This window comes from Andrographis paniculata, unplaced genomic scaffold (genome assembly GCF_009805555.1).
Source record: "Andrographis paniculata isolate CXL003 unplaced genomic scaffold, ASM980555v1 Contig22END, whole genome shotgun sequence".
NCBI classification, from domain to species: Eukaryota; Viridiplantae; Streptophyta; class Magnoliopsida; order Lamiales; family Acanthaceae; genus Andrographis; species Andrographis paniculata.
This window is the reverse complement of record NW_026137513.1, coordinates 4,495,738-4,521,372: the sequence shown is the minus strand read 5'-3', so window position 1 is coordinate 4,521,372 and position 25,635 is coordinate 4,495,738. Positions and strand designations below refer to the sequence as shown.

The 25,635-nt window shown below is 35.3% G+C and overlaps 5 protein-coding genes across 7 annotated transcripts; 2 read left to right on the top strand and 3 right to left on the bottom strand.

Annotated features, from left to right (window-relative positions):
• Positions 1–2,889: 2,889 nt before the first annotated feature.
• On the bottom strand, positions 2,890–7,906 carry LOC127245285 (alpha-1,4 glucan phosphorylase L-2 isozyme, chloroplastic/amyloplastic-like). 2 transcript variants are annotated; one of them, XM_051266072.1, is made up of 15 exons: positions 7,506–7,906; positions 7,190–7,416; positions 7,013–7,114; positions 6,679–6,855; positions 6,303–6,578; positions 5,938–6,209; positions 5,638–5,755; positions 4,939–5,415; positions 4,681–4,833; positions 4,453–4,581; positions 4,120–4,356; positions 3,950–4,026; positions 3,684–3,870; positions 3,395–3,595; positions 2,890–3,308 (listed from the first exon to the last, which is right to left on the bottom strand). In XM_051266072.1, exons 1-15 carry the CDS (start codon positions 7,735–7,737, stop codon positions 3,192–3,194), a joined length of 2,982 nt encoding a protein of 993 aa, XP_051122029.1. In that variant the 5' UTR covers positions 7,738–7,906; the 3' UTR covers positions 2,890–3,191. The 2 variants fall into 2 exon arrangements, with proteins under 2 accessions (XP_051122029.1, XP_051122028.1); XM_051266071.1 differs by having other exon boundaries at positions 7,190–7,422; positions 7,506–7,905.
• A 388-nt stretch (positions 7,907–8,294) lies between these two features.
• On the bottom strand, positions 8,295–11,351 carry LOC127245286 (probable inactive purple acid phosphatase 2). Its single transcript, XM_051266073.1, has 2 exons — positions 10,462–11,351; positions 8,295–9,797 (listed from the first exon to the last, which is right to left on the bottom strand). The coding sequence occupies exons 1-2, from the start codon at positions 11,149–11,151 to the stop codon at positions 8,526–8,528; spliced, it is 1,962 nt and encodes a 653-aa protein (XP_051122030.1). The 5' UTR covers positions 11,152–11,351; the 3' UTR covers positions 8,295–8,525.
• A 6,555-nt stretch (positions 11,352–17,906) lies between these two features.
• On the top strand, positions 17,907–21,811 carry LOC127245386 (LRR receptor-like serine/threonine-protein kinase RGI5). 2 transcript variants are annotated; one of them, XM_051266219.1, is made up of 12 exons: positions 17,907–18,166; positions 18,755–18,908; positions 19,065–19,136; positions 19,337–19,408; positions 20,046–20,117; positions 20,207–20,350; positions 20,431–20,511; positions 20,588–20,659; positions 20,744–20,815; positions 20,896–20,967; positions 21,048–21,140; positions 21,490–21,811. In XM_051266219.1, the coding sequence occupies exons 1-11, from the start codon at positions 18,058–18,060 to the stop codon at positions 21,136–21,138; spliced, it is 1,011 nt and encodes a 336-aa protein (XP_051122176.1). In that variant the 5' UTR covers positions 17,907–18,057; the 3' UTR covers positions 21,139–21,140; positions 21,490–21,811. The 2 variants fall into 2 exon arrangements, with proteins under 2 accessions (XP_051122176.1, XP_051122175.1); XM_051266218.1 differs by having other exon boundaries at positions 17,908–18,166; positions 21,458–21,811.
• Positions 21,812–22,223: 412 nt separating this feature from the next.
• On the top strand, positions 22,224–23,836 carry LOC127245385 (uncharacterized protein At3g61260-like). The gene is made up of 6 exons (XM_051266217.1): positions 22,224–22,341; positions 22,408–22,493; positions 22,568–22,789; positions 22,866–23,286; positions 23,362–23,443; positions 23,543–23,836. Exons 1-6 carry the CDS (start codon positions 22,316–22,318, stop codon positions 23,732–23,734), a joined length of 1,029 nt encoding a protein of 342 aa, XP_051122174.1. The 5' UTR covers positions 22,224–22,315; the 3' UTR covers positions 23,735–23,836.
• A 429-nt stretch (positions 23,837–24,265) lies between these two features.
• Positions 24,266–25,050, bottom strand: LOC127245387 (nodulin-related protein 2). The gene has a single exon (XM_051266221.1). It carries the CDS (start codon positions 24,974–24,976, stop codon positions 24,509–24,511), a length of 468 nt encoding a protein of 155 aa, XP_051122178.1. The 5' UTR covers positions 24,977–25,050; the 3' UTR covers positions 24,266–24,508.
• Positions 25,051–25,635: the final 585 nt, after the last annotated feature.

The following is a 25,635-nucleotide window of genomic DNA, read 5'->3' as shown; positions in this document are numbered from 1 at the left end:
ACATTACAATAAATATAAATATAAATATAAATGGCCAATTTCTTCAGAAGGGTCTATTTATTTTTCCAAATACCATCATATCTTTCTTTCTTCTCAATTTTCTTTCTAAATTTATATAATAAATAAATAAATAAGGGAGTGGTAGTGAAATGTCGAAAGTGGGGCTATGAAAAGGAAGTGTAATGCTTGGGACCTAAGCTAATTAAACCTCTCCTGGAACAATACAAGATTCATCCACACAGGTACAGGCCCCCACTACCCTCACTCTTACCCTCCCCCACCGGCCTCGTGCTGCAGGGATTGGATTTGTGATCATATGGCTCGTCTAATGTGATTTTTTTCGTTGGACCTGATTTGTAGTAGTTTAAGTTTCTTGAAATTAGTTTAGGTTAATATTATTAAATTAAATACTTATTTTTATTTAATATAATATAAGCCAGAATCAAATAATTTTTTTATTAAAAATATAAAATCAAATACAATTTCAATTTAAATATTCACTATTCACAAACTCAAATCCAAACCTTTAAGGAACTCACTCTATATTTATTGTCCATTTCTTCTTATTATTAATTTATTATTTCTTTTTTAATCAACAAATTTAGTTCATAATGCATCTTATTTGATTATTGTTTCATTTGTTTGCAATCATGGTTTTGTTTTTCAATTATGTTAGGATTTAAAATAAAAATTAATTTAACAAAGTGAGAAAGAGTTCATAAATGTTGATTTAAATATAGATAAATCAATAGTCTTTTATTTATATAAATTAAATCCCAACCCATTTTTGAGACTAATAAATTCATCAAATATATAAATAATACTCCCTCGTTCCCTAGACATGCCGTATACCATGTCTGTAGACACGGTATTTTAGAACGGATGTAATTAGTAGATAATTAAAAATATATTAGTAAAAATAATTATTTTATAATATAAATAATTATATATTAAGATTAAGATAATTAATTTATTTAATTAAAATTAAAAAAAAATTAAAAAGTTTAAAATGGAATAAAGTGTGTAATCATTTTTCAAAAAATGAAAATGACATGGAATATGAGACGGACAAAAATGACAACGTGGACATGGTACGTGGACAGGAGAGAGTATATTATTGAGAATTATCTCAAATTAAACTCATTCAACGTATACCTTTTTATTTAATAATAATAATAATAATAATATATTATTTACCGACAAAGGTGTGATTTGTTGGAGAGTAACTCTCGATTGCTAACAATAGAAATAAAGACAGCAGCACGAATCGAAATACATATAGCAATAATAGAAATCAACGGTGGAGATCCACTAGCCGACAATAAATCAACGGTGAGATCATCAATCAACTTTTACCTTTTGTAATTATTTTGAACAATATTTAACATTAATCATACATATATATATATATACAATATTTTAATTAATTGATGCAATTAATTAAATCATATTAATTAATGTAGTAAGTGGTGGTGAGGGCACGATCTTGTGGTTGGTTCCCATTTCCCAATTAAGCAACTACTGAAAACGACATCAATGAATATATTTATTTATTTGATTATATTAATTTAAATAAAAAAGTGATAACGCACATACTATAATTAAAAAAAAAAATAAAATTGAAATTATAATGGGGCACGTGGGTTGAAATTTAAATTTGAATTTTATAAATAAAAAATTAGTATAATGGGAATGGAGAAATGAGAAAAACCCTATTATTCTGTAGAGTGTTTTTAATTTGTGCCCACTTTATTCTTCTTTTTCAAAATATTGCTTTATGCGATGCATTGTATTTATATTCATTCACCTGTAAAAAGTGGGCAGGGCAGCCACCCCATGTTTAATTTAATTTAATTTAATTTTAATAATTGAAAGTGTCTGTGGTCCTGGTCCTGTCAATCAAAACAAAATTTTATGTACGAATGAGCAAATCACTTTAATGACTAACAACTGCAAATTCAATTGGATTTTATACATATATATATTTTTAGTATTGTTTTATAATAATAATAATAATAATAATTCAGTTTTTCAATTTCATCTTATTTTCTAGTCATGTTAGGATCTCAAGAGAACGAGTACCTGAAAACCAATTCTTATTAGACCAAAGGCTGTCCTGTCCATCCAAACTAATGGGATTGATTAATAAGTCTTTAGATATTCCAACGAAATTGAGATATAAAATTTAAATTGAATTAACAAAATAAATCATAAATCCAAAGATTGATTAAAAAGAGGTTACTATTCAAAATTATCTCTACGCACTACAAACATTGGAGGATCCTGAAGCAGTGAACAGTAATTATTTTTATTTTGTTTATTATTCAATTTTTATGATTCTCGATATTTTTTTTTCTTTTTATAAAATACCATATTTAAATTACTGTTAAAAATAAACAGCCAATTAAATATATCAAATCATCTCTAATTCTCATAATAGTACTCAAAATAGTAAATAAGATATATTCATATTTGTTTTGTATTACAAACTATAGTAAGTTATTATTACTTTCCAAGAAAATATACATATTTTATTAAATATGTTTTTTTTTTTTACTGATAATATTACATACAAAAGTACTGAAACACACTCAACACCTATTTCTTATGTAAAATATCACATTGAAAATGTACTTTTCATTTAAATTATTATAGTTTCCAAAATAATACAGGACATCTAAAACACACACAAACCCAAAACAAACTCATCAAGTTTTTTTTGTTTTTTTTTTTTTTTTGAAAAAAAAAAAAAACTCCATAAGGCTCTATTTTCAACATTAATATCATATTATTCCTATATTTCACAAAAACATCTAAAATGATAGATATCAAATATATTTTAAAAAAAAAAAAAAAAAAATCACATGAAATCTCTGTGACACAAACTCATACTCAAACCAAACAAGCAAACTTTCTAATAAAAAAAATAATAATATGGGCCTGAAAATTGCTTAATACAATAGTACACTAATTTAGGTTAAATACAGAGTTGCATGAGAAGCATTTTATTCATTCAACCCCACAGAAAAATTCTATACCAAACTGACGATATATTATCATATATATATGACTCTAATGAATTAATACGATACGAGAAAATGATCAGCAAAAGTAATAATATATAATGTAAGGAAGAACAGGAATACCTTTTAATGCAATGCAGTCTCCATACATTATCTTCAAGCTGGTTTTCATGGCAATGTCACAGCTTCAATCCCCCATATGTCTCTCGCGTATTGATGGATCGTCCTGTCGCTGCTGAACTTGTACGAACCGGCCGTGTTCAAAATCGACATCCTCGTCCATGTCTGAGAATTCACTCGTTCAAAACCAAGACAACACCTCTGTAATGGTGATTCATGGTTAGTGTTAGATTGATAACAAACTAACTTACCTTCTGATTCCTGTAAGCCTCGTCGACTTTGTCTTGGCACTCGATGTAATCGGGGAAATCCTTGCCCACGAGGAAGTAGTCCGCTCGGCCATAGCCTTCGTTCCCTTCCAAGGATCCCATCAGGTCGTTGTAGTTGTATGGACCGAATACGCCGCTTCTTACATATGCTTTCACTTCTTCGAATCTTGGATCGGGAACAAACTGTGCGCACGGGAATCGAATGCGGTTATTGTATTGTGAAGGTGATGAAATAGGGAAGTTGAGGGGTTGGGATGATTTGGATTTTTACCTTTCCTTTAGCTCGTTCTTCGCGAAGAGCAGCGATTTCATCGGCGCGAGCGCCAAAGAGGAAAAAGTTGTCTTCTCCAACCTCTTGTCTGATTTCGACATTGGCTCCGTCTAATGTTCCGATAAGAAGGCAGCCATTCATCGCAAATTTCATGTTGCTCGTTCCGCTAGCTTCCATTCCGGCAGTGCTGTCCCGGAAGAAAGCTTCAAAAAATTAGAATTCGGTAATGTTCCTAAGCTGACGTAAAAAGATGGAAGTGATGATACCTGATGTGTTGGGAGAGCTCGCTCCCGGGAATAAGGACTTCAGCGATGCTGACATTGTAATCGGGGACGAACACAACCTGAGGATTTGTATAACCAAAGATGAATTGGAGCCATACGACTTGATTATGGAACTTTCGACATATGTATTGCGTTGATCATTAGCAGACTACCTTGAGAAGATCGCCGATATCAGGATCGTGGTTTATGGTAGCTCCAACATCAGTGATGAATTTCACGATTCTTTTAGCTTGGATGTATGTAGCAAATGCTTTTCCTCCAAATATGCAAACTCTTGGGACATATTTTTTTTGTCTCTCCTCCGGGCTCATTTCTTTCATCTTCTTGTAGCGATAAACAATGCCCAAGATATTCAATAGCTGTCTCTTGTATTCGTGTATGCGCTTTATCTGAAAGAACGTTCATAGAAATATGTAGTTTACGATTTGATTAGAGATTGTGAAGGTAAGTTATTGACCACAAGAAGTTTCGTAATCGGAAAGGACCTGCACATCAAACATTGCTTCAGGGCTGACATTGTATCCTGTTTTATCCTTGATGAAGGACACAATCTTCTTCTTATTGCTCATCTTTGCCTCTCTCCATTCGGACTGGAGTTCATCATTATCAGCAAACTGTAAGAATACATAAACTTCAGCTCGTTGCCACATTGAGTATTCGAAAGAATTTTTTAAGAACAATAGATGTCGAACTAAATTTGATTAGATGTATACCTTTCGCAATTCGACTAACTTCTCTGTGTTTGTTAGCCAGTCTTCTGATCCTATCCACTTTGTTATGATTCGGCTGAGCTCTGGATTGCAAAATTTGATCCATCTTCTAGGTGTCACCCCATTAGTTTTATTCTGAAATTTCTCGGGCCATAACTATCAACAAGCACAAGAAATATAGATCAGTAGTGAAGCCTATGATTCTAGCATAAAGGAAATTACAGAAACACGGTAAAAAAGGAAACTTTCCGAGGTAATTACCTTGTAAAATTCATTAAAAACTTCTCTTTTAACAATATCAGTGTGAATTTCTGCTACTCCATTTACAGCATGTCCTCCAGCAACACATAAATTAGCCATGCGAACCAACTGAGCTTGTTTTGGGTCGGTTTCAAATGCGGAGCTTACTATCTTCTTAGGATCCTTCACTTCTTTCTTTTTCGAATTATCGGCCTTCTTTCCTTTAGATTTTACATCTTCTTTAGGATTCTTGATTTCTTCTTTAGCGGTAGGTTTTGCCACTTTAGAAGATTCAGAACCTTCTTTCCCTTCCTCCTCCTCCTCCTGTTCTTCTTCTTCTTCAACAGAATTCTTAATGAGTCTTTCTTGTGATTCAATGAGTGATTCTAATACTGAAGAAGGTAGTTCAATGTTATCCAAAATCCTCATCTGCTTAAGCTTTTCCTTCAGCATCTCCAGGTTTTCGGTACCATACTCATCCACAATATCATTAATAAGCTGCAGTAAAAAGCATGCAAAGACTTTCAGTAAGGAGCTAAACAACAATGAATCCTTTAGAGTTTAGATTAAAAAGGCAGATATAATTTAAGTAGATCTTAAAAAACTCGAGTACATAAATCATAAGAATAATCGAATAAACAAAGGAACACTAGTGTCTGTTACTAAACACAAACCTGACTTATACCACTGGGTAAAATGCTCAATAAAAGGAAATAGTACCTCTTCGTCGATCAATCTAATAATTTCAACATGCCGGGGTAGAAGTTCTTGGAGAAGATTCAAACTCCATTTTTCCAGAGCCTCAGGTAGAACTGTGTGATTTGTGTATGCTACAGTTCTGGTAGAATATTGATATCAGCAATGTGCAATACCAACCTCCAAACTATAAGATCTACATCTCAATACTACTATTCCATAAAGATCATTTTTGATACTCTAGAGTTCGGTATCATTTGCTTATCAAATACCTTAAACTACAAAGTATAATCGTAATATGTTGAATACAATAGCATAAGGTACCTTTTGGTTATATTCCATGCTTCTTTCCAGCTGAGACCTTTCACATCTACTAAGATCCGTAGCAGCTCGGGAATACAAAGGGTTGGATGAGTATCATTCATTTGAACAGCAACCTTATCAGGGAAACTATCCCAATTTACTGCTCCCTCTGATCTTTTCTCAAATCTTGCAATAATGTCCTGGAGAGAAGCTGAGCATAGTGTATATTGCTGCTTAAGTCTAAGCGTCTTCCCATCATACGATTCGTCCCCCGGGTACAAAATGTAGCAAATCTGATACAATAAATCAGAGGTGAAGTGTTAATAAAACAAGAACAAAAAGAAAATCAATAACATTTAGATGGTTATAAATGGTGAGATACACACCTTTTCAGCTCTTGTCATTGCCTCATATGCTTTTGTATGCTCTCCCGCGTTAAAAGCTTGCAAGTTAAAACCTTCTGAAGAAATTTTCGTCGACCACAGCCTGAGGTTGATGGTGGTTTGAGTTTTATATCCTGGTATTGGGACATCATAGCCAACAGCTATAATTGATTCACCTCCAGCCCATTCTTTCCTTCCATTTGCACCTTGAATGACTTCTCCATAAAATTTGATAGGATAGAAGATGTCATTCCTCACTATTTCCCATGGATTGCCCATCTGGTCAGAAATTCGAACACTTTATAGCATGAGCATAAATAACCAAAGTGTCCGACGGATCTAAGAATCTGGATTTTAAACAACAAACATAACTGCATACCTCAAGCCAATTTTCAGCAACTTCCTCTTGACCATTTTTGGTGATAAGCTGCTTGAATAGACCATATCTGTATCTTAGTCCATAACCCCATGCCGGGTAATTAAGTGTGGCCATAGAATCTAGAAAGCAAGAAGCAAGCCTCCCTAATCCACCATTACCTAGTGCAGCGTCAGGTTCCTATATTCATGAACAAATGTTGAATGAACTTTTGCCCAAGCTAAGCACATTTTCAAGATTTAAGATTAATTTTCAGAAATAACTCCAATTTGATTAAGCTGAGAAAAATGATCACACAAAATTGAACCATTAACAACCACCACTATCCCTCCCCTACCTGTTTGGCTACATCCTCCAAATTGTGCCCTAACTTTGTCAGTGCCTCTGCATAAGCTCCTGTTAGCTCCAAATTACCAATTGCGTTTAACAATGCTCTACCCTTCGATAGTACAAACAGGAGATTAGAAACTCTTGAATCACAAAGAAGTTAATTATAATGTGGATGATATCAAACCTGAAGAAATTCCATGGAGAGATAGTATGCCTGCTTGACATTCAATTGTTCATAATAATTATACGTAGCATTCCAATTCACAATCAGCATATCACGAACACTCTCAGCGGTGGCGTAGTACGCTTTCGGAAGCTCAAATCGTTCCGGCGAGAACGATGGACTGAACTCGGCATGATACTTTATACTCGATACAATAGATGAAGAATCTGGTCTCAGAGCATCTAAACCTACACCTAAAAACCAAATGACAAAATTACACCTGATTTAATCAGATTTTCCCAAAAAGGAACTTAAATTACAAGGTCGAAGTTCGAACCTTCATCTTCGTCCTCTCCGAGGACCGCAGAATCCTCGAGATTTCTCGTCTGCTTCTCGCTAGCCACATTCGTGACCACAAAGCACCTGCGAGGACGAACAGAAGACATCGATTTCCGAGACGCAGACCGCCATTTCAAGTGCCTGCTTCTACCTTTGCTCTTAGCGAATAGAGCAACACTCGAAATGGAGCAGCTTGAATGCGAAATCCTCAGCGCTGAAGAAGCCTCCATCAATTCCGCCGCAAACAACTAATCTTCCTCACAACCACGCGCATCTGCGTGCCGTATGCTGCGCTTTATTGGAGAGGAAAGGAAGAAGATTGAATTCGAACACGAGCGAAAATGTGGTTCGTTGGTTCTCCTTCCATCGCCATCACCGTCACCATCACCATCACCATCACCAGACCTGTTTTGTACAGCAAAGATATTTTCATGTCATTGCATAATATCCGTCAACCAAAATTATTGCGTTACATTTGTCTTAATATATTTGGAAAAAAAAAAAAAATTGGAATATAATTGCGAAGAATGTTAACAATAATAAAAAAAATATATACATATATATATATAACTAAACCTAAACACGCCCGTGTTTACAGTAACACGGGCATGTAATTTTTAGCGTAATATGCACATGCAAAGCACGATGTCGTATCTTAAAACGGCAACAAACAAAAGCTTACAAACAAGAACGGGTGAAGGTGGGCCCCGCTCAAAAGATGGATCATGACCATCCACAGTAAACGGTCTGGATTGATTCAGGAGTCGAGCTCCCGGGACTCCGCACCACCGTGCAATTCAGAAATATTTTTATTCCGATCATTATACATACATACAACAGCAACACCCCTCTGTTACTCCTTAACAAAACAACGAACGGTAGCGACGGAGGGGAAGGCAAACAATGTGGCGTGGCATTTACAACAACAGTAGAAACAATACAAGTAAGAAAACTTTCGATAAAATTTACAAACCTGGAAAGGATTCTTATAGTCGATCGACGATCGATCAACAATAACTCACGTTTCTTCTGTCTTCACAGCAGTCCATCGACCGCAATCCTTCCGATGCCGCGATATAAACCCCAAGACATACCCGACGAAAGCGCCGAGAACAAGAATACTCGCAACCTTAACATACCACGAAAATCTCGATTTCAAATTCCTCGTCACGGGAACACGATCTTCGCCGTCCGCAGCAGCGCCGATACGACCATTGAAAACTTCCCCGGAAGCCATGATCTCGACAGAATCGTGCACCTCTCCGTCGTGATTTCCGACGTACGATAACGTGAGCTTCTCCTTGTCGGCTTGGAGTCGAACGTACCCAAACTCACCGCCACGGTACATCGATCGAGCGGGCTGCGGGAAGATCGGGTCGTCGAGATGATCGGGCCTAGGTTCCCAAATCGCCTGACAATCATGCCCGGCCATTCCGATCACGAGATGTACGGGATACGGTTTCCAGTCGGGATTGTGCGTTCCCGAGCTTCCGCAAGTGAAGTTGTTCAAAGGGCAGAAGCGTTCGTAACGGTGGACGTGACCCCACAACGCGACCGTCACGTTGTTTTTAACGAATAGAGGTTCGAGCTCGTCCTGTAATCTTTCCCGAAAAGGGGTATCTCTCGTTTCGTGGCTTGTCGTGTACATTGGCCGGTGTCCTTGTACGACGACAAACGGGGTCTTGCTCCTGTCGACGGATTCCAAATCCGATTTCAGAAAGTCGTACTGTTTGCTGCCGGATAAAAAGTTCGTCTCCGTCGAAAAATAGACGAAATGTACGACCCCCATGTCGAACGAGTAGTAAACGTTCCTCGTAGCAGGAGCTCTCGTGTTGGTCGGCTCCGACGAGTTTCCGGGCATGTGGAACCTAAGACTGTAGGGCACCCCACACTCCCCGCCGCCGTCTGTCCCGTATACCGAATACGACCAGCTGGGTTTCCATGGCTGAGCAGGCCAGTCGTACTCGTGATTGCCGATGCAGACATGGTACGGGACTTTGGAGGCGACGGGTTCGATCTGATTAAAGAAGGTATCCCACAACCAGGAATAGCCTCGGGCGTAGCTTATGTCTCCAATATGCGAGATCAAAGCAGGTTTGTTGCCGATGGCTTCTATGTCTCTGCTGATCCATTTGATCGTCGAAATGCTTTCTTCTTGAGTTCGCAGAAAAGTTCTGTAGGGTGCCGCAGCCCCCATGTCTCCGAATAAGAAAGCTACTGTTTCGCTGGGTTCATTCATCGGCGATACAAATGTGTACGCCGTGCTCCATCCCCCGGAATCACTACCAACCTGCCATTTTTGTTTTTGTTCGAAAAGATTAGAATTAGACTCATTCCAATTTGTATAAAGCACGACAACGCTGAAGTTTGTCCAAAACAGACAGCGACGTATTTCTTGAATCAACACAATGCCACCAAACAAAGATGACGATAGAAACAAACATAACAACTTATAAAGTAAAAACAGCAACCACCGAGTCAAAATGCCGTAGAGAAATCCATACATTTGTAAAATGCCATAAGCAACATAATAACCTTAAAGAGAAAGTTGTCGTATTCTGCCCTTTCACTCGAACAACGTCAACTAGAAAAACAAGCCCGATCTAGTGTATTCTTAATTCGATAGAAGTTTTTTATTTCTATTTCGTAATTAACGACAACAAAATCCCTTTCAACGATTTTCTTGATCCATATAAGTAGACATTAGTACACTAAATAAGCGAACACTCCTCGACCATAAATGCATATTTTAAGAACAAACAAATTAGCTTACGAATCACAAGACATGATTCATACAAAATGCATAAATTCAGATAAGCATCAATGGCAGCTAAAAGCACAAATTTCACACAAGGTTTGTAGTCTCAATACTGAATGCATACAGAAACTGAATTCCAGAATGAATAAAGCTACGAGAACATCGATGAACAGATTGCAGAAGAATAACAAATTACCTTATAATAATATCTCTTCCCTTGCTGTAAATCAACCATGACTCCATCGTGGATAAACCCTGGATCCCTCCATCCAATGGTGTCATTTGCTGGGGCATCGCACATGTCTTTCCGGTCATACCTCGACGCCTGAGTGCCGACGACCTTATCCATTGTATCCCGGGACAATCCATACTTGACGAAGCTCTGGTTCCCATCCTGCGTGACGAACATGACCCGCATCTCCGCGGGTCGACCCGTCAATGCCAAGTGGACCTGCTCCGGGCCCCGACCCGGTTCAAATGCGACCGTTTCCGATTCGGCGAGCAGGTGTTTGGTCCCCGGCAAGGGGTTGTGGTCGTCGTCCTGCTTTTTGGGGTTGACTTCCGACTGGATCCAGTGGAAGATCCGGAACTGGTAATCGGATCTGAGATTGATCAGCGGGATGGTGATGGATCCGGATCCGGATTTCCAATCGGGCGACGATGAGAGGAATAGGTAGCCGATGAAGTGGTGGTGGGAGGAGTTGGCCGGGGAGTAGATCCCGAGCCAATCGAGCTCCGATGGGGCGTCGACGCCGGACCATTTGACGGTGATCGGATCCCCCGATTTGGGGATGGATCTCCGGCTGACGGAGATGGAGACTTGCGAGGAGCGGGCGGATGGAATCAGGAAGAGGAAGATGAACGAAATCAGCTTCAATGGGATCATACTCTCTCGAATCTCGACCAATTAAATTAAATCCCCAATTGGCTGACCTTGGATGACGATGGAAGGAGTTTGCAGATTCTGTATCGAATCAACTCCGACTGCAAAAACCTGAAAATCATTCCATGACGACGACTTCCAATTTGACCAGAAATTTCGTGGTAATCTCATCTGCTGCAGGGGACATTCAAATTCTGCCACGGAAGACATCTAATCCGAGCACGAGATTTGTGAAATGTATTTGGGCTTCTTTTGGATAAGGCCCATTATGTCAAATGTCCAAACTCTGGGTTTGTTCGTTTTTATTTTAAACTAACGTAACTATCCGTCCTAAATTAAAAAATAATAATAATAATAATCAACAATCAACAAAAAAAAAAAAAAAATTGCAAAATTTTATCTATAAAATAAATAACAATTAAAATATTTATAAATTTTAATAAAAAATAAAATAAATTAATCACTTTTTAATTAATTTGCAAAACATGTAGCAATTGAAGTATTTATAAAATATACTAAAATAAAATCATATAAAATTATCAATACACAATGATAAGAAAAAATAAAACTAAAAAAAAAATAATAATAAATTAGAAACAAATACTCATAATAATTGATATCTTCTCAAAAATGATAAAATTAAACATAAAAAAAATCAAAAGCAATATAATAAAAATATTATGTTTTTATTGTTATCTTTGTCATCTTTGCATTTTCTGTATATTTGAAAATTGTGAAAAAATATTATAACAATGACATCTGAAAAATCAGACATTTTTAATATTTGCATATTCATTTATACAAAAAAATAATATTTTTATTTTTATCTTTACCAAAAATAAAGTATAAGATGAACAAATTATTAGAAAATTATCGCGAAAAATAACACACATTTAAATCTAAAATAAAAAAATTACGTTATTATTTGATTTTTTGTCTTCCACTGTCATATTCTTCATATGATCTGCATTTTTATCTTCTATTTTTTATTTTTCTTCCTTCTGTATGTCTAAAAATTTAAAAAAAAAAAAAAAGAAAAAAAAGAAGAGTTATAAAATTACCACATATAGAATTAGAATTTTAACAAAAATATTAGAATATTAACATTAACAAAATAATAAAATAAATACGCAAATATATGTATACAAATAAAAAATAATTCAAAAATATTTAATTAATATACATAATATTTTTAATAACACAAAATATCTGAATATTATAGAAAGTTATCCAAATAATTAAGCATTTAAAATAAAAAATAAAATCTAATTTAATAATTTCTCCATATTTATATATAATTAACAACATTTATTAAAATATTATAAAATACTGTAATTACAATTACAAAATCAAAATAAATATAAAAATTAAAAAAATTTATCGAATTTGATGATTGACGATATCTTCAATGTCAAAAACAACAATTGACTATTCCTGGCATCCAAAAATTGTACTATCTCCCAAAATGTCTTTCAAAACGTTAAACCTTGTGAAAACAAAAAAAAAAAAAAAAAAAAAAAAGGAAATAAAAATGCATAATGAAAGATAAATTACGGTAGCAATCGAATTGTTCAATTAACGGATCTTAACAAATAGATAAAAATAAATCAAAAGGAAAAAAAAAAACAAAAAATAGAATGAAAGATAACCTCGTGAGCCACTTAGTTCTCCGAAACAAGAGATCAAAGTGATCTTTTTGCTTTTTCCTCAGACTGATATCACCGAATTGGTAGTTTAAGAAAGTCAACCCCAGCCTTCAACAAGCCATTTCTAACCGATGATTGCCAGCAATAGCACCAGTTTTTATGTCTGTTGGCTACATAAGCCACTAATGGCTCAGAGAAAGGCCTCTTCTTCCTAAGAAAGCAAGGGCTAAAGCTCAGGGAATTATAGCAGCAATTGATTGCTCGATTAACATATCTTAACATTACGGCGGGGAAGTCTCTTCAAATAATAGCACATTCCACCTCCAAATGCTTAACTTCTGTAAAATAATAGAAAATTTTAAAAAATAAAAATAAATTAGTAAACAGAAATAGAGAAAATATAAATAATAAAAATGATCAAAAATTCGTAAAAGAACGAATGCCAAAGCAAATTAGTATTAATAATAATAATAATAAAAAAAAAATAGACATTGGTCTCAAATATATCAAAAATATATGTAGATAAAATATAGATCATGAAAGTTATATCATCTCACTATCCATTAAAATATAAATATAATACTTAATAAATAAAAATTCGAAGTGAAATTCATTAAATTTTTAAAATTTTTAAATTTAAATAAAATTATTTTTAAAAATAGATATAGGATATCACGTGTCGTTACGAAAAGTTTATTTATTTATTTATGATTTATAATCTAGTAAAAAAATAAAGTAATTAAATATAAAAATATTATGAAAAATTTATACAATAAAAATAGTTAATTATAATACTAATATGTGTATATATATATATATGATATGATATGATTTATGATTTAAATAATAGTCTTTCTATTCTACTCAAATGGTTAAGATGCTGAAATTTAAAATAAATATAATTAAAAAAATATATTAATAAGAATAATTATTATATAATACAAATAATTAGAATCATAGATGATAATAATAATTTAAATACAATATTTTATTAAATAAAATATTTTTAAAAAAAAGTTAAATAATTTTTATAATTTATCAAATCAATATGCTTTTAATTTTTATTTATCCGTACACAAAAAATAAATAAAATCAAAGAAAAAATAGTATCTATTTAATTCTTAATTTTAAAATTTTTAATTCAACCAAACAAAATAATTAGAATTATTCCCAATTTTGTCATTATTACGTTTTTACTATTTTTAAATTAACTTAAAATTTCAAACTACAATAAAAATTTGTTCTCTACTTGACGTTTTTACTATTTTTAAATTAACTTAAAATTTCAAAGTACAATAAATATTTGTTCTCTATGCCACGTTTATACTATTTTAAATAAACCTAAAATTCCAAAATTATATTAAATATTTATTCTCTATATTAAAAGGTAAATTATATAACACCCATTGTGTTTTATGAAAATTGTACAAAACACTCTGTATTTTATTTATTGTGTGAGAATATCTTGTGTTAATGTAAAATTTTTATGAAATACCTTCTTATCCAAAACTGATATTTAGTTCTAAATAAATATCTAAATTACGCAAGTTTTATACAAATAAAAAACACAAAATATTTTAAATAATTTTTTTGCATTAAATAAATAAATAATTTATTAATCTTTATTTTATAGTTTTTGGAGACAATTTGTTATCTGATTTTTATAAAAAAATATAAAAATAAATGACTGATCAATTATTTATTTATTTATTTTATTCAAAAAAATTTATTTAAGATATTTTACGTTTTTTTCTTTTATAAAACTTACGTAATTTAGGTATTTATTTCGAACCAAACATCAGTTTTGGACGAGGGTGTTTCATGCAAACTTTCCATTAACACAAAGAGGTTTCACACAATAAATAAAATACAGAGTATTTTGTGTATTTTTAATAAAATACAAAAATGTGTTATATAATTTACCCTAAAATAAAAAAAATCGAGCACTAATTTGAGAAATAAATAGCATATTGATTTAAACAAAAATGATTAGTTAGTAGGTAGGTAGGCACCACGTAATTCCGAACTGAAAATTTAATTACAAGATTGACTTTTAATAAACGTAACTAATTAATTAATAAATTAATTAATGGTATATAGTCACAAAAGAAGAATGACTTCACTCATCAGCTGTATTCCTTTAATATAGTGGCTGTGACTATATATATATATATATGTATGTATCTATTGTTATTATGGCTGCCTCATTATTACATGCACACACACACACACATATACACTTATTGCCACTTAATTTGCTATTCTTGGCTTTTACATTACATAGAACTACACTATGCTATTGCCTTTATTTGTTCTTACTTCCATTACTTCTATATATTATATATATATATATATATATATATAATTATAAGTAGTTACGTGTAGTTAAGTGTAGTCGAGCAACGATTACAAGTTTTAACGTTATAAAAAATATATATATATTTATAAATATATATACATATTAATATAATATACTACTTTCATTAATTATTCACTTATAAAAAAATCAATTATTCAATATAAAATATTATTTTTTATATTACTAATACAATTTTTCATTATATACATAAAAAATTCAATTATGAATAAACAGACTCGATTGTTTCGTTGGAATTTTCAATTTTTACTATTTTTTGTTTTATAAAATAAAAAATATATATTTATATATTATTTTAATACAAAATTTAAATCAAATATTTTTAATCTAGACTCAAAGAAACCCGAGTAATAATAAAAATGAAAATTTAAAATATAGCCAAACAAAATCCTACCTGTTTCTGTACAGGAAGTCAGCCAGTCCCGGGACCTTGGGACCTACAGCAACCACACCATTCATGGTGCAGATCGTTTCCAAGGAAGTGGTTGAAACTGGACTTCAAGTCCCTAGACCTGCTAACAATTTATAACCCATCTTCCTCCTTCAAGATTCAACAGTCGATTCAAGACCCTCCCCTCTACCGCTGCATATTCATATATATATATATCTATATCTATATCTATAAACACAGTCGAGCAACAAACAAGAATAACCAAAACCTCTCTCTCTCTCTCTATCTGTCTCTCTTCCACTCTCTCTCTCTCTCTCCACCATGAAATTCTTACTCCTATCTTACCACAGATCAGTTCTTTCCTTGACGCCATTGATGCTCCTCCTCCTGCTCACAATCCCCCCCCAATTCTCAATTTCCCAACCCCACACCGCCGTGCTGCGCCTCCACCGCCGCCACAAATTCTGCCGCCCAATCTCCGCCCACCTTCCGCCGCCGCCGCCGCTCTTCCCATTCCACCTCCACCCCTGCCACCCCTACTTCCCACCTCCTCCTCCGCCGCCGTCATCAGGCGGCGGCGACGGCGGCGACGAGATCGATCCAAGATATGGAGTCGAGAAGAGATTAGTCCCTTCTGGCCCTAATCCCCTCCATAATTGAATTATAATCACACCTTCTCCTTCCTCTTCCACCATTAAAACCCTAATTCTTTAAATCTCTCGAACCCCTTCCTTTCCTTTCCTTCTTCTCTTCTGCCATTTTTCTTGAACCAAAAAAATATAAAAAATCTAAAAACCATCGAACCAGGTTCCAATAAGATCACAAGACGGGGATCAAACTTCAAGGTTTCAGCATGGCAGGAAGCATGAAGAAGACAATGTCTTTTGTTTGGTTTCTTTCTTCTAAGAAATACACTTTTGCAGATAAATCACTATTTCCAGGCTTGTTTTTCGGTTCTCCAGTCAAGAAGATCGCGTACAGGGCGGGGGGTGGGTGTGGAAGCAGCAAAAACAACCTTGGAAATAGTGCAGCTTAGCTAGTCAGGGTAGAATAGTAACTTCCCATAGTAGAAAATTTACGAATTACCTTTAGCTTACATACATTTCACATTTGCTCATTTTATTAGTCATTTGAAGATTTATGGACTGTATATTGTTTTCTTCATTATTTTTATTATATTGTCTTATGCGTATTTATTATTTTATTTATTCAAAATTTGAAAAATAGAGTGCCAATATTCAAGAAAATCCCATGATGCCTCATCAATTGCGAGACCTAAGGGGCAAAAGGGTCTTTTTGTTTGCACCCCAAATAATAAGAATGCGACACACGTATGTATGCGTGTATACCAAATTGTGAATTAATTGTTTAAACTTTCTATCGATTTCTTGTGATGAATTTTAATGGGAAGGGCAAAAAGGTCAAAATGCGTGGTGGTCGGGCATGGATATCCCATGAAGTCAATAACTGCTCTCTACCACCACCAAACCATGGTTGGTTTCTTGATGGGTTAGATTGGGAGCTTCTAAAATACTGGTTGGTCCGGGACCTGTGCTCCCCTAAACCATCTCCAGTGTTAGGCAGGCTCCATATCATTTGAAGGTCAAAATGCACTGGGTTGATTTGGAATTTGGATTTTGAGTTAGAGATTTAAATAGTAAAAGTTTTGAATTAGAATAGTAGTATGGTGTGATAATAAGTATTTATATAATGTTTTGAATATGGAATTGATTTTTAATATAATATAAAAAATAAAAAATAAAAATAAGTGTCCGATTTGATATTTTTTTAAAAAAAAATTTGTATGAATAGTGTAAATCTTTCCCAATCCTCCAAACAAATACACAAATATTCCCAACATTTTCTAATAATCCTTTGATTTTTGACATATAGTGATCAAACATTCCATCTATAAAACTAAAACAAATTCCAAATAATCAGCCTCACACAAACACTTAGGGTTTGTTTAGATAGGAGCTTTTGGAATTTTAATTTTTTTTTAAAATTTGAAAGTTAAAAAAAATAAAAAATTAATATTTAATTTGATATTATATAAAAGTGCATTTCATATGATATTTTTTAAAAACGGAATAATATCATATGAGTAGAAAATGAGTAAAAATGTGTTGCAGACAGAGCCTTAATTATTGTTAATATTTTTATCAGTTAATTAATTAATAATTAATTAATTATTATTATTATGGTTAGCAACGGTGAGAAGGATTAACAGAACAATTACTACTGTTACATATTACTGGCTTACGGACGGCGTTCCGTTTTCAAAATATATAACTATTTTATTTATAAAGGATTTAAAATATACTCCATGTTCTACTAATTAAATAAATTAAAAAATAATTCCACCGACGAGATCAACGGATTTCACGCGGCGTCTGCACCCCGACATTTTCATCTGATGATCTTCTTCGCTCACACACAACGGGACACTCTCTGCGCGCGCCGTCTCGATCTCTAAACAGCAGACCCAATCTAGAATGGTGCTCCGTCTCCGTTTTCCTTTCCTTTCTTCACTGTTTCACCTCTTCATAGTCGCACCATTGCTCCTCAGCCACGTCGTACAAAGCAAGACTCTTAAACGAGACGGTGATTCTCCCGATCCGTCACTTCTTCTCATCGTAGATTCAATTATATTTGATTTCTGTTGGTTAGTGTCCTGGTCGATGCTAAAGAAGGGTGATCTATTCGTTTTTTGTTATTAATTATTTTTAAATTATTAATGTGCATATATTTGGGGAAGAATTTTAGGTTTAGGTTGGGGATATTGACTCGGCTTTGATTGTATTTCACTGTGATTGAGTAGATTTTGGTAAGCTTCTAAGTAGCTGTGTTTAGGTTCAACATTTTGTTGATGGAAATTTCTGTGTATGATGCAGTTAGTATGATTTGCTCAAAATTCTATTAGTTTAGTATGATTAGAGGGGGAGATGGGTGATATGTAGATCGTTGGTTGCATTTTCTGAATTATGCTTATGGCAATTTTATCAGATCCCAATCCCAAATAGAAGGGGGACTTCTCGTTCTAGGGTTTTGGGAAAGGCTTTCTAGCTTTAGGATTTGGGATCTTGTGACAGATTAGCAGTTGAAGTTATGATTAGTGATTAGACATGCATGCTGCTAATGGTTGTGTTATCCTTTTGATCTTAAAACTCTGTTGGCTGGTGGTAATCACAGTGAAGGCATTAAATGAAATAAAGGCATCACTAGGGTGGAGAGTGGTGTACGCATGGGTCGGTGATGATCCATGTGGAGATGGTGATTTGCCTCCGTGGTCTGGTGTCACTTGTTCCACCATCAGTGGGAGTGATTATCGGGTCGTTACTGAATTGTGAGTTTGCCTCCCTTTTGATCTTGTCTTCAAACAACTGTTTGGGATGCTGAGCATATTGTGATTAATTTGTTTCCTAATCAAAGTTCATTTGTAGCTATCTGATTTTAGCAAGTGCTTTTTGTCTTAATTCCATTCGGGATTTTTACCTTGCAGGGAAGTATATGCAGTTTCTATTGTTGGTCCTTTTCCACTTGCCGTTACCAACCTGGTGGATCTTACTAGATTGTATGCACCCCTGCCCTTTTCTTGATCATTTTGTTGGACAATTCTCCTGCATCTCCTTTGAAATTATTCGACTGCTTGAAAGCCTCTTTACTTTGGTGGATTTGGGAAACCTGTTTAAATTATTTCTGTAAGAAGTGTCCAAAATACTTGATGGTTACTTCCTATTGAATTTCTGAAAATTGTCATCACTACTTTGGCAGGGATTTGCATAATAACAAGCTGACAGGGCCAATCCCACCTCAAATTGGACGATTGAAGCATCTGAAGATACTGTACTGTCCTTCACTCTTATATATGTGCACTAAACTTGTTGATGCTCTGATGCAAATAAGATAAGGAGAATAAGTCTCTCTACTTAAACTTAGAGGATTGCTGGATTCCTATAACATTATTATCAAAGTGTTTATCACGATACATGGGGTAGGCCATCTTTGAGGCTAGAGCCTGAATCCAGCACCTTAGACTACTTGGCCAAACGGTCAAGCTTGGATGTGTATAATATGCTACTTTTTGTTGACATGTTTCTGGATGCTAGAGGAGGACAATTTTATATGGCTTTTGCCTTGCTCGATGAGATTAGCAATAGCTAGTGAAATGTAATTGCAAAACTTAAAGAGTTTTGATGGGAAATTATTTTGCTTCTAGGAGATTTTTCATGTTTTCATATGCTCACAAAGTGAATATTGTTGTCGTAATTGTATTTGGTAATAGCTAGAATTTCCTTGATTTGCTGTCCATGATGCATACATGTTTTCCTTCCTATCTCTACTTGTTGATCACTTGATTGTCATAATTCAAATTTCCGCAGGTCAATGTTTTCACTAATCTTTAAACTCATCTGCCTTCCTTTAAATATCATTCACTATGTCACTTATTTATTACCATCTTTCTGTATATTGGTTTTATCAGTAATTTGAGGTGGAATAAATTTCAAGATGCCATTCCTCCTGAAATTGGAGAACTGAAGCAGCTAACTCATCTGTGAGTGCATATTTTTGGACTATTTAGTGTTGCTTCATGCAATCTTATCTCAAACTGATTATTTGACACACATTGTGCAAAACCTGCAGGTATATGAGTTTTAACAATTTTAAGGGTGAAATTCCAAGGGAGCTTGCAAATCTTCCGGAACTGCGCTACCTCCAACTACATGAGAATCGTTTAATTGGAAGAATTCCACCAGAATTGGGAACTTTGCCAAATCTCCGACACCTGTATAACTTTGTTTACCTTTTTGTGTATTTCCCAATATTCTTTCCACTGTAGCTAATTAGGTCATTCTATGTTTTTACAGGGATGTTGGTAACAATCATTTGGTTGGGACCATTCGGGAACTCATCCGCATTGAAGGATGCTTCCCAGCTCTTCGTAATCTGTATGTGCATTTTATTTGTATACTTAGATAATTGGCTCTTTTATAGCTTTCGTAAACCTATATCCAAATGATGTAGGTATCTTAATAACAATTACCTCACGGGAGGTGTCCCTTCACAGCTAGCTAACTTAACAAACTTGGAGATCCTGTAAGTTCATGCGTCCATCTTCTTTATTCATCTCCAACACTCTACTTTTCCGGTTTGCAAGTTGAATGTTCATTTTGGTTCCAGATACTTATCCCACAACAAAATGTCTGGTGTAATACCATTTGGGCTTGCTCACATTCCGCGACTAACCTACTTGTAAGTGTGATTCACTCATCATATAAACTTGCATGTATGAAGTATTTATTTGCTACTAACCGACAATGTTCTGTTTCCAGGTACCTGGATCACAACCAATTCTCTGGAAGGATTCCTGATACTTTCTACAAGCACCCATTCCTAAAGGAAATGTGAGTTCCACCTTCAGAATCCTCTAAATCTGTCCCGAACTCAAGTTCTTTCTTAATTCAGTTATCAATTATTCGTGCAGGTACATCGAAGGGAATTCATTCCGGCCAGGGGTGAAACCTATTGGCGACCACAAATCCCTGGAACTTTCTGATTCTGAATTCCTGTTTTAGGAGTACGAACCAATCTCCTTGCTAGTCTTATTATTACTATTCATTACCAATTATTTTTTGGTAGCACGAATTATTCATTGCTGCAAGGCATTGGTATCTCGAATACTATATATGTACTAAGTTGTCTGATGCCTGAAATGTATATAAACACTACACCAGGAATTTTGGGTGTTTTGAATGCCGGAGACAGAATGATGCTATGCTTTATTCTTGTTGTATTAGAGATTCAAACATACTTTTTCTTTGTTAAACTTGAATTGATTTCTGAGATTTCTGCCTTTGCATTGAAGTGATTTTTTTGTTGAACTTGAATCATCAGGATTTCTGAACTGGAAATGTGACTCTTTACAGTCGAATGAAATGAGGTATAGCTAGAGCCAATCCAATTCCCCTCATTGGTGTTGGGATTGACAAAGATCTAATCAGTAAGGCTCAAGATCCATTCATACATCCTGAAGCCAGCACTCTACAAGTTGTTTCCAAAAGCGTCGACAGACAACCAGCCTGTTCGGTTCGTGAAGCTGGCTTCCTAAAAACTATGTTGGCAGAAATGTTATCAACAACTTTTTGTTTATGTAACAAAAAACTTAAGTCTTGATTCTTGGCCAGGCATGTATTTGTACCAAATGGGTATGGCCAAAACAGTCAGTAATTACAGAGTGGCTCTTTAGTAGTGTATGCCTGTCATCAAAGTAATTAAAACCTGGAAAATCTCAGAAGATTTTTAGGGATTAAGCTTTATGGCAGTTGATTTTTATCCTATACAGAAGATTTGGAGAATTTACTACTTTTTGAGATTCTTTTTTAGGTCTTAGCATCGACATTGAAGAGCACAGCAACAAGGAATAACTTGCGCTTAAATTATCCAGCCTAAAAAAGACTATTTGATTTCAAAAGGTAACAGATAATTTTGAATAAAAATGTTCTTGTTAAAGAGAAAGAAAAGCATGCTTTTCAAGGAGGGCTTAAAGATGCAAAACCAGTGCTAGCATGTAAAGCATATATCTTATCCTAGGTTACTTGTCTGGTTTTCCCTATTATATTACAAACCAAAATTACTAACCTCAACAGGTTGTCTTCCCTCCTTTCACTTCACCTTCAAATAACCTCCACATATCATGGGAATGCCAAACACTTATTCCTCCTGAGTAAAGATCTGCAGCAGCAAAAAACCATCATGGATAGCTTGATTAAGAAAACATGGTAAGATATTTGATAGGTATAGCGTATTGTTCTAAAAATGACCGCAATCGAATAACCAATTTTCAGGGCAAGATATTCTAGCACAAGACAGGACAAACAAGATGATACCAGAGACCAGGCGACGCAACCTCAAAGAACAGTGTCTGTCAAAGGTGAGACAGAGTTCCATGTCTTTGCTTGCTTTGCTATGGTATACCTATATATGATGGATATTCATGACTTCCAGAGAAGAGGAGAGGCCCGAGCTGGATGAGAAGACAGTTGTCTAGACAGATGAGTTGGGATTATGATTTCAGCAGCACTGAGTACCCGACTGCAGTTGCTGCAGCAGCTTATGCTGTTCAATCACTTGAAGAATCGAATTCAGACAAGTTGAATAAGATGAACAGCAAGATTGACGATGCCAAAGATCCACCTGAACGTCTAAAAAGTGCGCTAAAGTCTTCCGGTAAGATACATCCGTTGGGGTCTTACCTAAGTTCGCATATGTCTAAGAGTATTCATTCTTATGGTATCTCCACCAGATGAAGCTTCAAGATCAAGTTTTAAAGATCGGGATGACAAAAAGAAGCCAGAAAAGGCATCGTCAATGAAGAAGAGAATAAGTTTTGCAGATACTGATGAAACTACAGGAAATAAATCTATAGGGTCAGGAATCAGGGAACCCGAAAGAGCACCACCATCCATGACAAGGCCACCATCTTTTGCAGGGCCAACAGTCCAGAAGGTACCCAAGCATGAGCCTTCCATGGAAAGACATCCATCACATGTAGATAAGCCATTAAGAATCACAGACAGCAATATAAGAGATACTACTACCCCTCCTCACCCCAAAATCACAACACAACCTGTCGAGACAAAAAGGCCTCCTGGTGCAAAACCCGGTCCTTCTGATGCTAAGGCAGATGCCTGGGAGAAAGAAGAGCTAGCAAGCATTAAGGAACGGTAAGGGTTCTTTCCTAATTACCACTTCTCATGTATTGAAAAAAATTTCTTCAACTTATGTAAGTGAAATTTCAGGTATGAGAAGCTGAGGGCCACCATTGATGAGTGGGAGACCAAAAAGAGGAAAAAGGCGAAGCTCAAAATAGGAAGAATAGAGGTTTGTTGTCTCCATCACTACCTTTTCTTCCTAAACAATATAATATCAAAAAATCTTAATCAGAGCAGCTAATGATCACGAAAATTCACTCTCTCTCAGGCTGAATTAGATAAGAGAAGAGCAAAAGCAGAAAAAAACTACCGCAGTGAGATCACGAGAATAGAAGCCATAGCAGGAGGAGCGCGGGCACAAGCGGAGGAGAACCGCCGGAAAGAGGAGCTCAAAGCGCAAGAGAAGGCTAGCAAAATCAGATTAACAGGAAAACTACCAGCAACTTGCCTATGCTTCTAATCTTCATCTACCATTAATTGGATTGGAATTTGGATCTACTGTGAAAATTGTAAATGCTTATTTGAGCTCCTGACAATGCTGTGATTAACTTTGAACGCTAAACTTCTCTGAGTTTGAATGTAAGTTAGCAATTCATGCAAAACAATCTCCAACAATTCACCAATGCAGCAGAGCTTATGAATCATCAAACCTAGCGCACCGAAGCAGTTAAAAATCACATTCCGTCAACAGCTAATTCACCATGAATAAGCAGAAAACAAACACAAAATTACGAAATGTTTACACCTAGACAAAATATTTCAAATCTCACCTAAATTTAACGTCGATTGAGCTTAAAAACACAACTAACAACGAATAATTTGCCACAACAGAGGTCTAAAGAGGCAAACGCCGGTCGCCGGAGCAACCGCCATCAATTCGGATTTCCACGTCTCAGTGTAACCACAAATCAATGAATCGATCATTTATATACGAGTGTTAATTGACAAAATTAACCTCCATGAATATTGTTTGCAAATTGCAATGGAAGCATATTAAAGAAGAGTGGATTATAGCGTAGTTAAATCTGGGCCGTTGATAACCAGATCTGACATGTAAACTCAAATGGGCCCACATAAAAGCCAGGAACAAGGCCCAGCCCTAATTATCATAATAAAAACATTCATAATACAAGAAACCCACAAATACATACACAAAATCAAAACAAAGACAACAAACTAATCAGAAGCACAGACACAAAACATACGACAATTCGTAAAAACAGCAATTAATTAATTACTTCTGGAGAAAATCTCCCGCCATTTTCATCAAATCTCCATATCCTCCGCCCGACGGCTTCTCAGCATCGGCGGGAGGTTTTTCCTCGCCGGAGTCCTTCGCCGGGGGCGGCGCGTCGGAAGCCGGAGCTTTCTGCTCCTCGGCGGCGGCGGCGGCGGCGGCTGGAGGAGGAGCCTGGCCGGAATTGTAGCCGCGGAGATAGTCTTCGGCCTGGTCAACGTACTTCCCGACTCCCTTGGTCTCGTCCAGCTTGGCGTAGCCAGAAGCCGCGTCGAGAAGATCGGCGGCGGCGCCGGCGACTTTACCCTTGTCGTACTTCTCCGGCTCGTTGTGGAACTGGGCCTGAGCCGCTTCCGCCACCAGCTTCGCGTCGGCGAGCAGGTCGGAGGTCCCGGACTTATTATCCTTGTCGTCGGAATCGGACTTCGACAGAGCACCCTTGGCTAAATTGGACAAGAAACTCATTGCAGATCGAAGAAACAGATAAATGTTCTAAGGCAAATTAAAGTGGGAGTGGTCGGGAAACTGATCAAGAACTGAATCCAATAAATAGGAACCCAGCAATAAGCGTAGGCTACGTGTCGGAGTACTACACGGGTTTTTTCTTGGGATGATCTACTCCGTTCATTACGTGATCCGACGGTTGTGATCATAGTAGGATCTCAGGTCCAGGGAGTCTGTAAAAATGGCGGTAAAAGGCAATGGCGTGTTTGGATATCAGATATTTGTAAATTTTTGATAATATATTATTACAAAGGATAAAAGAAGTGGTCACCATGAACTCCAATGGCTGAAGAAAGGTCACACTGATAATATCTTTATTTATTGCTGTCGGCACCACAATAATTTCATTGACTATAATTAATATACACACATGATGTAGATCATAATTATTTTAGGGTGGGTTTGTTTGTAAGATTTTTGCGAAATCTTACCGTTCATCTCATTTTTTATTTCAAAAAATATCAAATTAAACATCTATTTTTTATTTTTTATATTATACTAAAAATTAATTTTACATTCAAAATATCACATCAACACTTATTTATATCACATTATACAATTATTCAAATTCAAAATTTTTACGGTTCAAATCTCAACTTAAAATCCAAAGCCCCCAAACA

Coding starts and splice junctions, on each gene's coding strand:
- LOC127245285 (XM_051266071.1), bottom strand. CDS start 7,737: ATGGAGGCTTCTTCAGCGCTGAGGATTTCGCATTCAAGCTGCTCCATT. Junction 6,856..7,012: donor TGGAGGATGTAGCCAAACAG/GTAGGGGAGGGA, acceptor TCATGAATATAG/GAACCTGACGCTGCACTAGG. Junction 4,834..4,938: donor TTTTTAATGAATTTTACAAG/GTAATTACCTCG, acceptor GCTTGTTGATAG/TTATGGCCCGAGAAATTTCA.
- LOC127245386 (XM_051266219.1), top strand. CDS start 18,058: ATGGTGCTCCGTCTCCGTTTTCCTTTCCTTTCTTCACTGTTTCACCTC. Junction 18,167..18,754: donor CAAGACTCTTAAACGAGACG/GTGATTCTCCCG, acceptor TGGTAATCACAG/TGAAGGCATTAAATGAAATA. Junction 20,968..21,047: donor CACCCATTCCTAAAGGAAAT/GTGAGTTCCACC, acceptor TTATTCGTGCAG/GTACATCGAAGGGAATTCAT.
- LOC127245385 (XM_051266217.1), top strand. CDS start 22,316: ATGGATAGCTTGATTAAGAAAACATG. Junction 22,494..22,567: donor AAGAACAGTGTCTGTCAAAG/GTGAGACAGAGT, acceptor CATGACTTCCAG/AGAAGAGGAGAGGCCCGAGC. Junction 23,444..23,542: donor TCAAAATAGGAAGAATAGAG/GTTTGTTGTCTC, acceptor ACTCTCTCTCAG/GCTGAATTAGATAAGAGAAG.
- LOC127245286 (XM_051266073.1), bottom strand. CDS start 11,151: ATGATCCCATTGAAGCTGATTTCGTTCATCTTCCTCTTCCTGATTCCA. Junction 9,798..10,461: donor GGAAGAGATATTATTATAAG/GTAATTTGTTAT, acceptor CAAAAATGGCAG/GTTGGTAGTGATTCCGGGGG.
- LOC127245387 (XM_051266221.1), bottom strand. CDS start 24,976: ATGAGTTTCTTGTCCAATTTAGCCAAGGGTGCTCTGTCGAAGTCCGAT.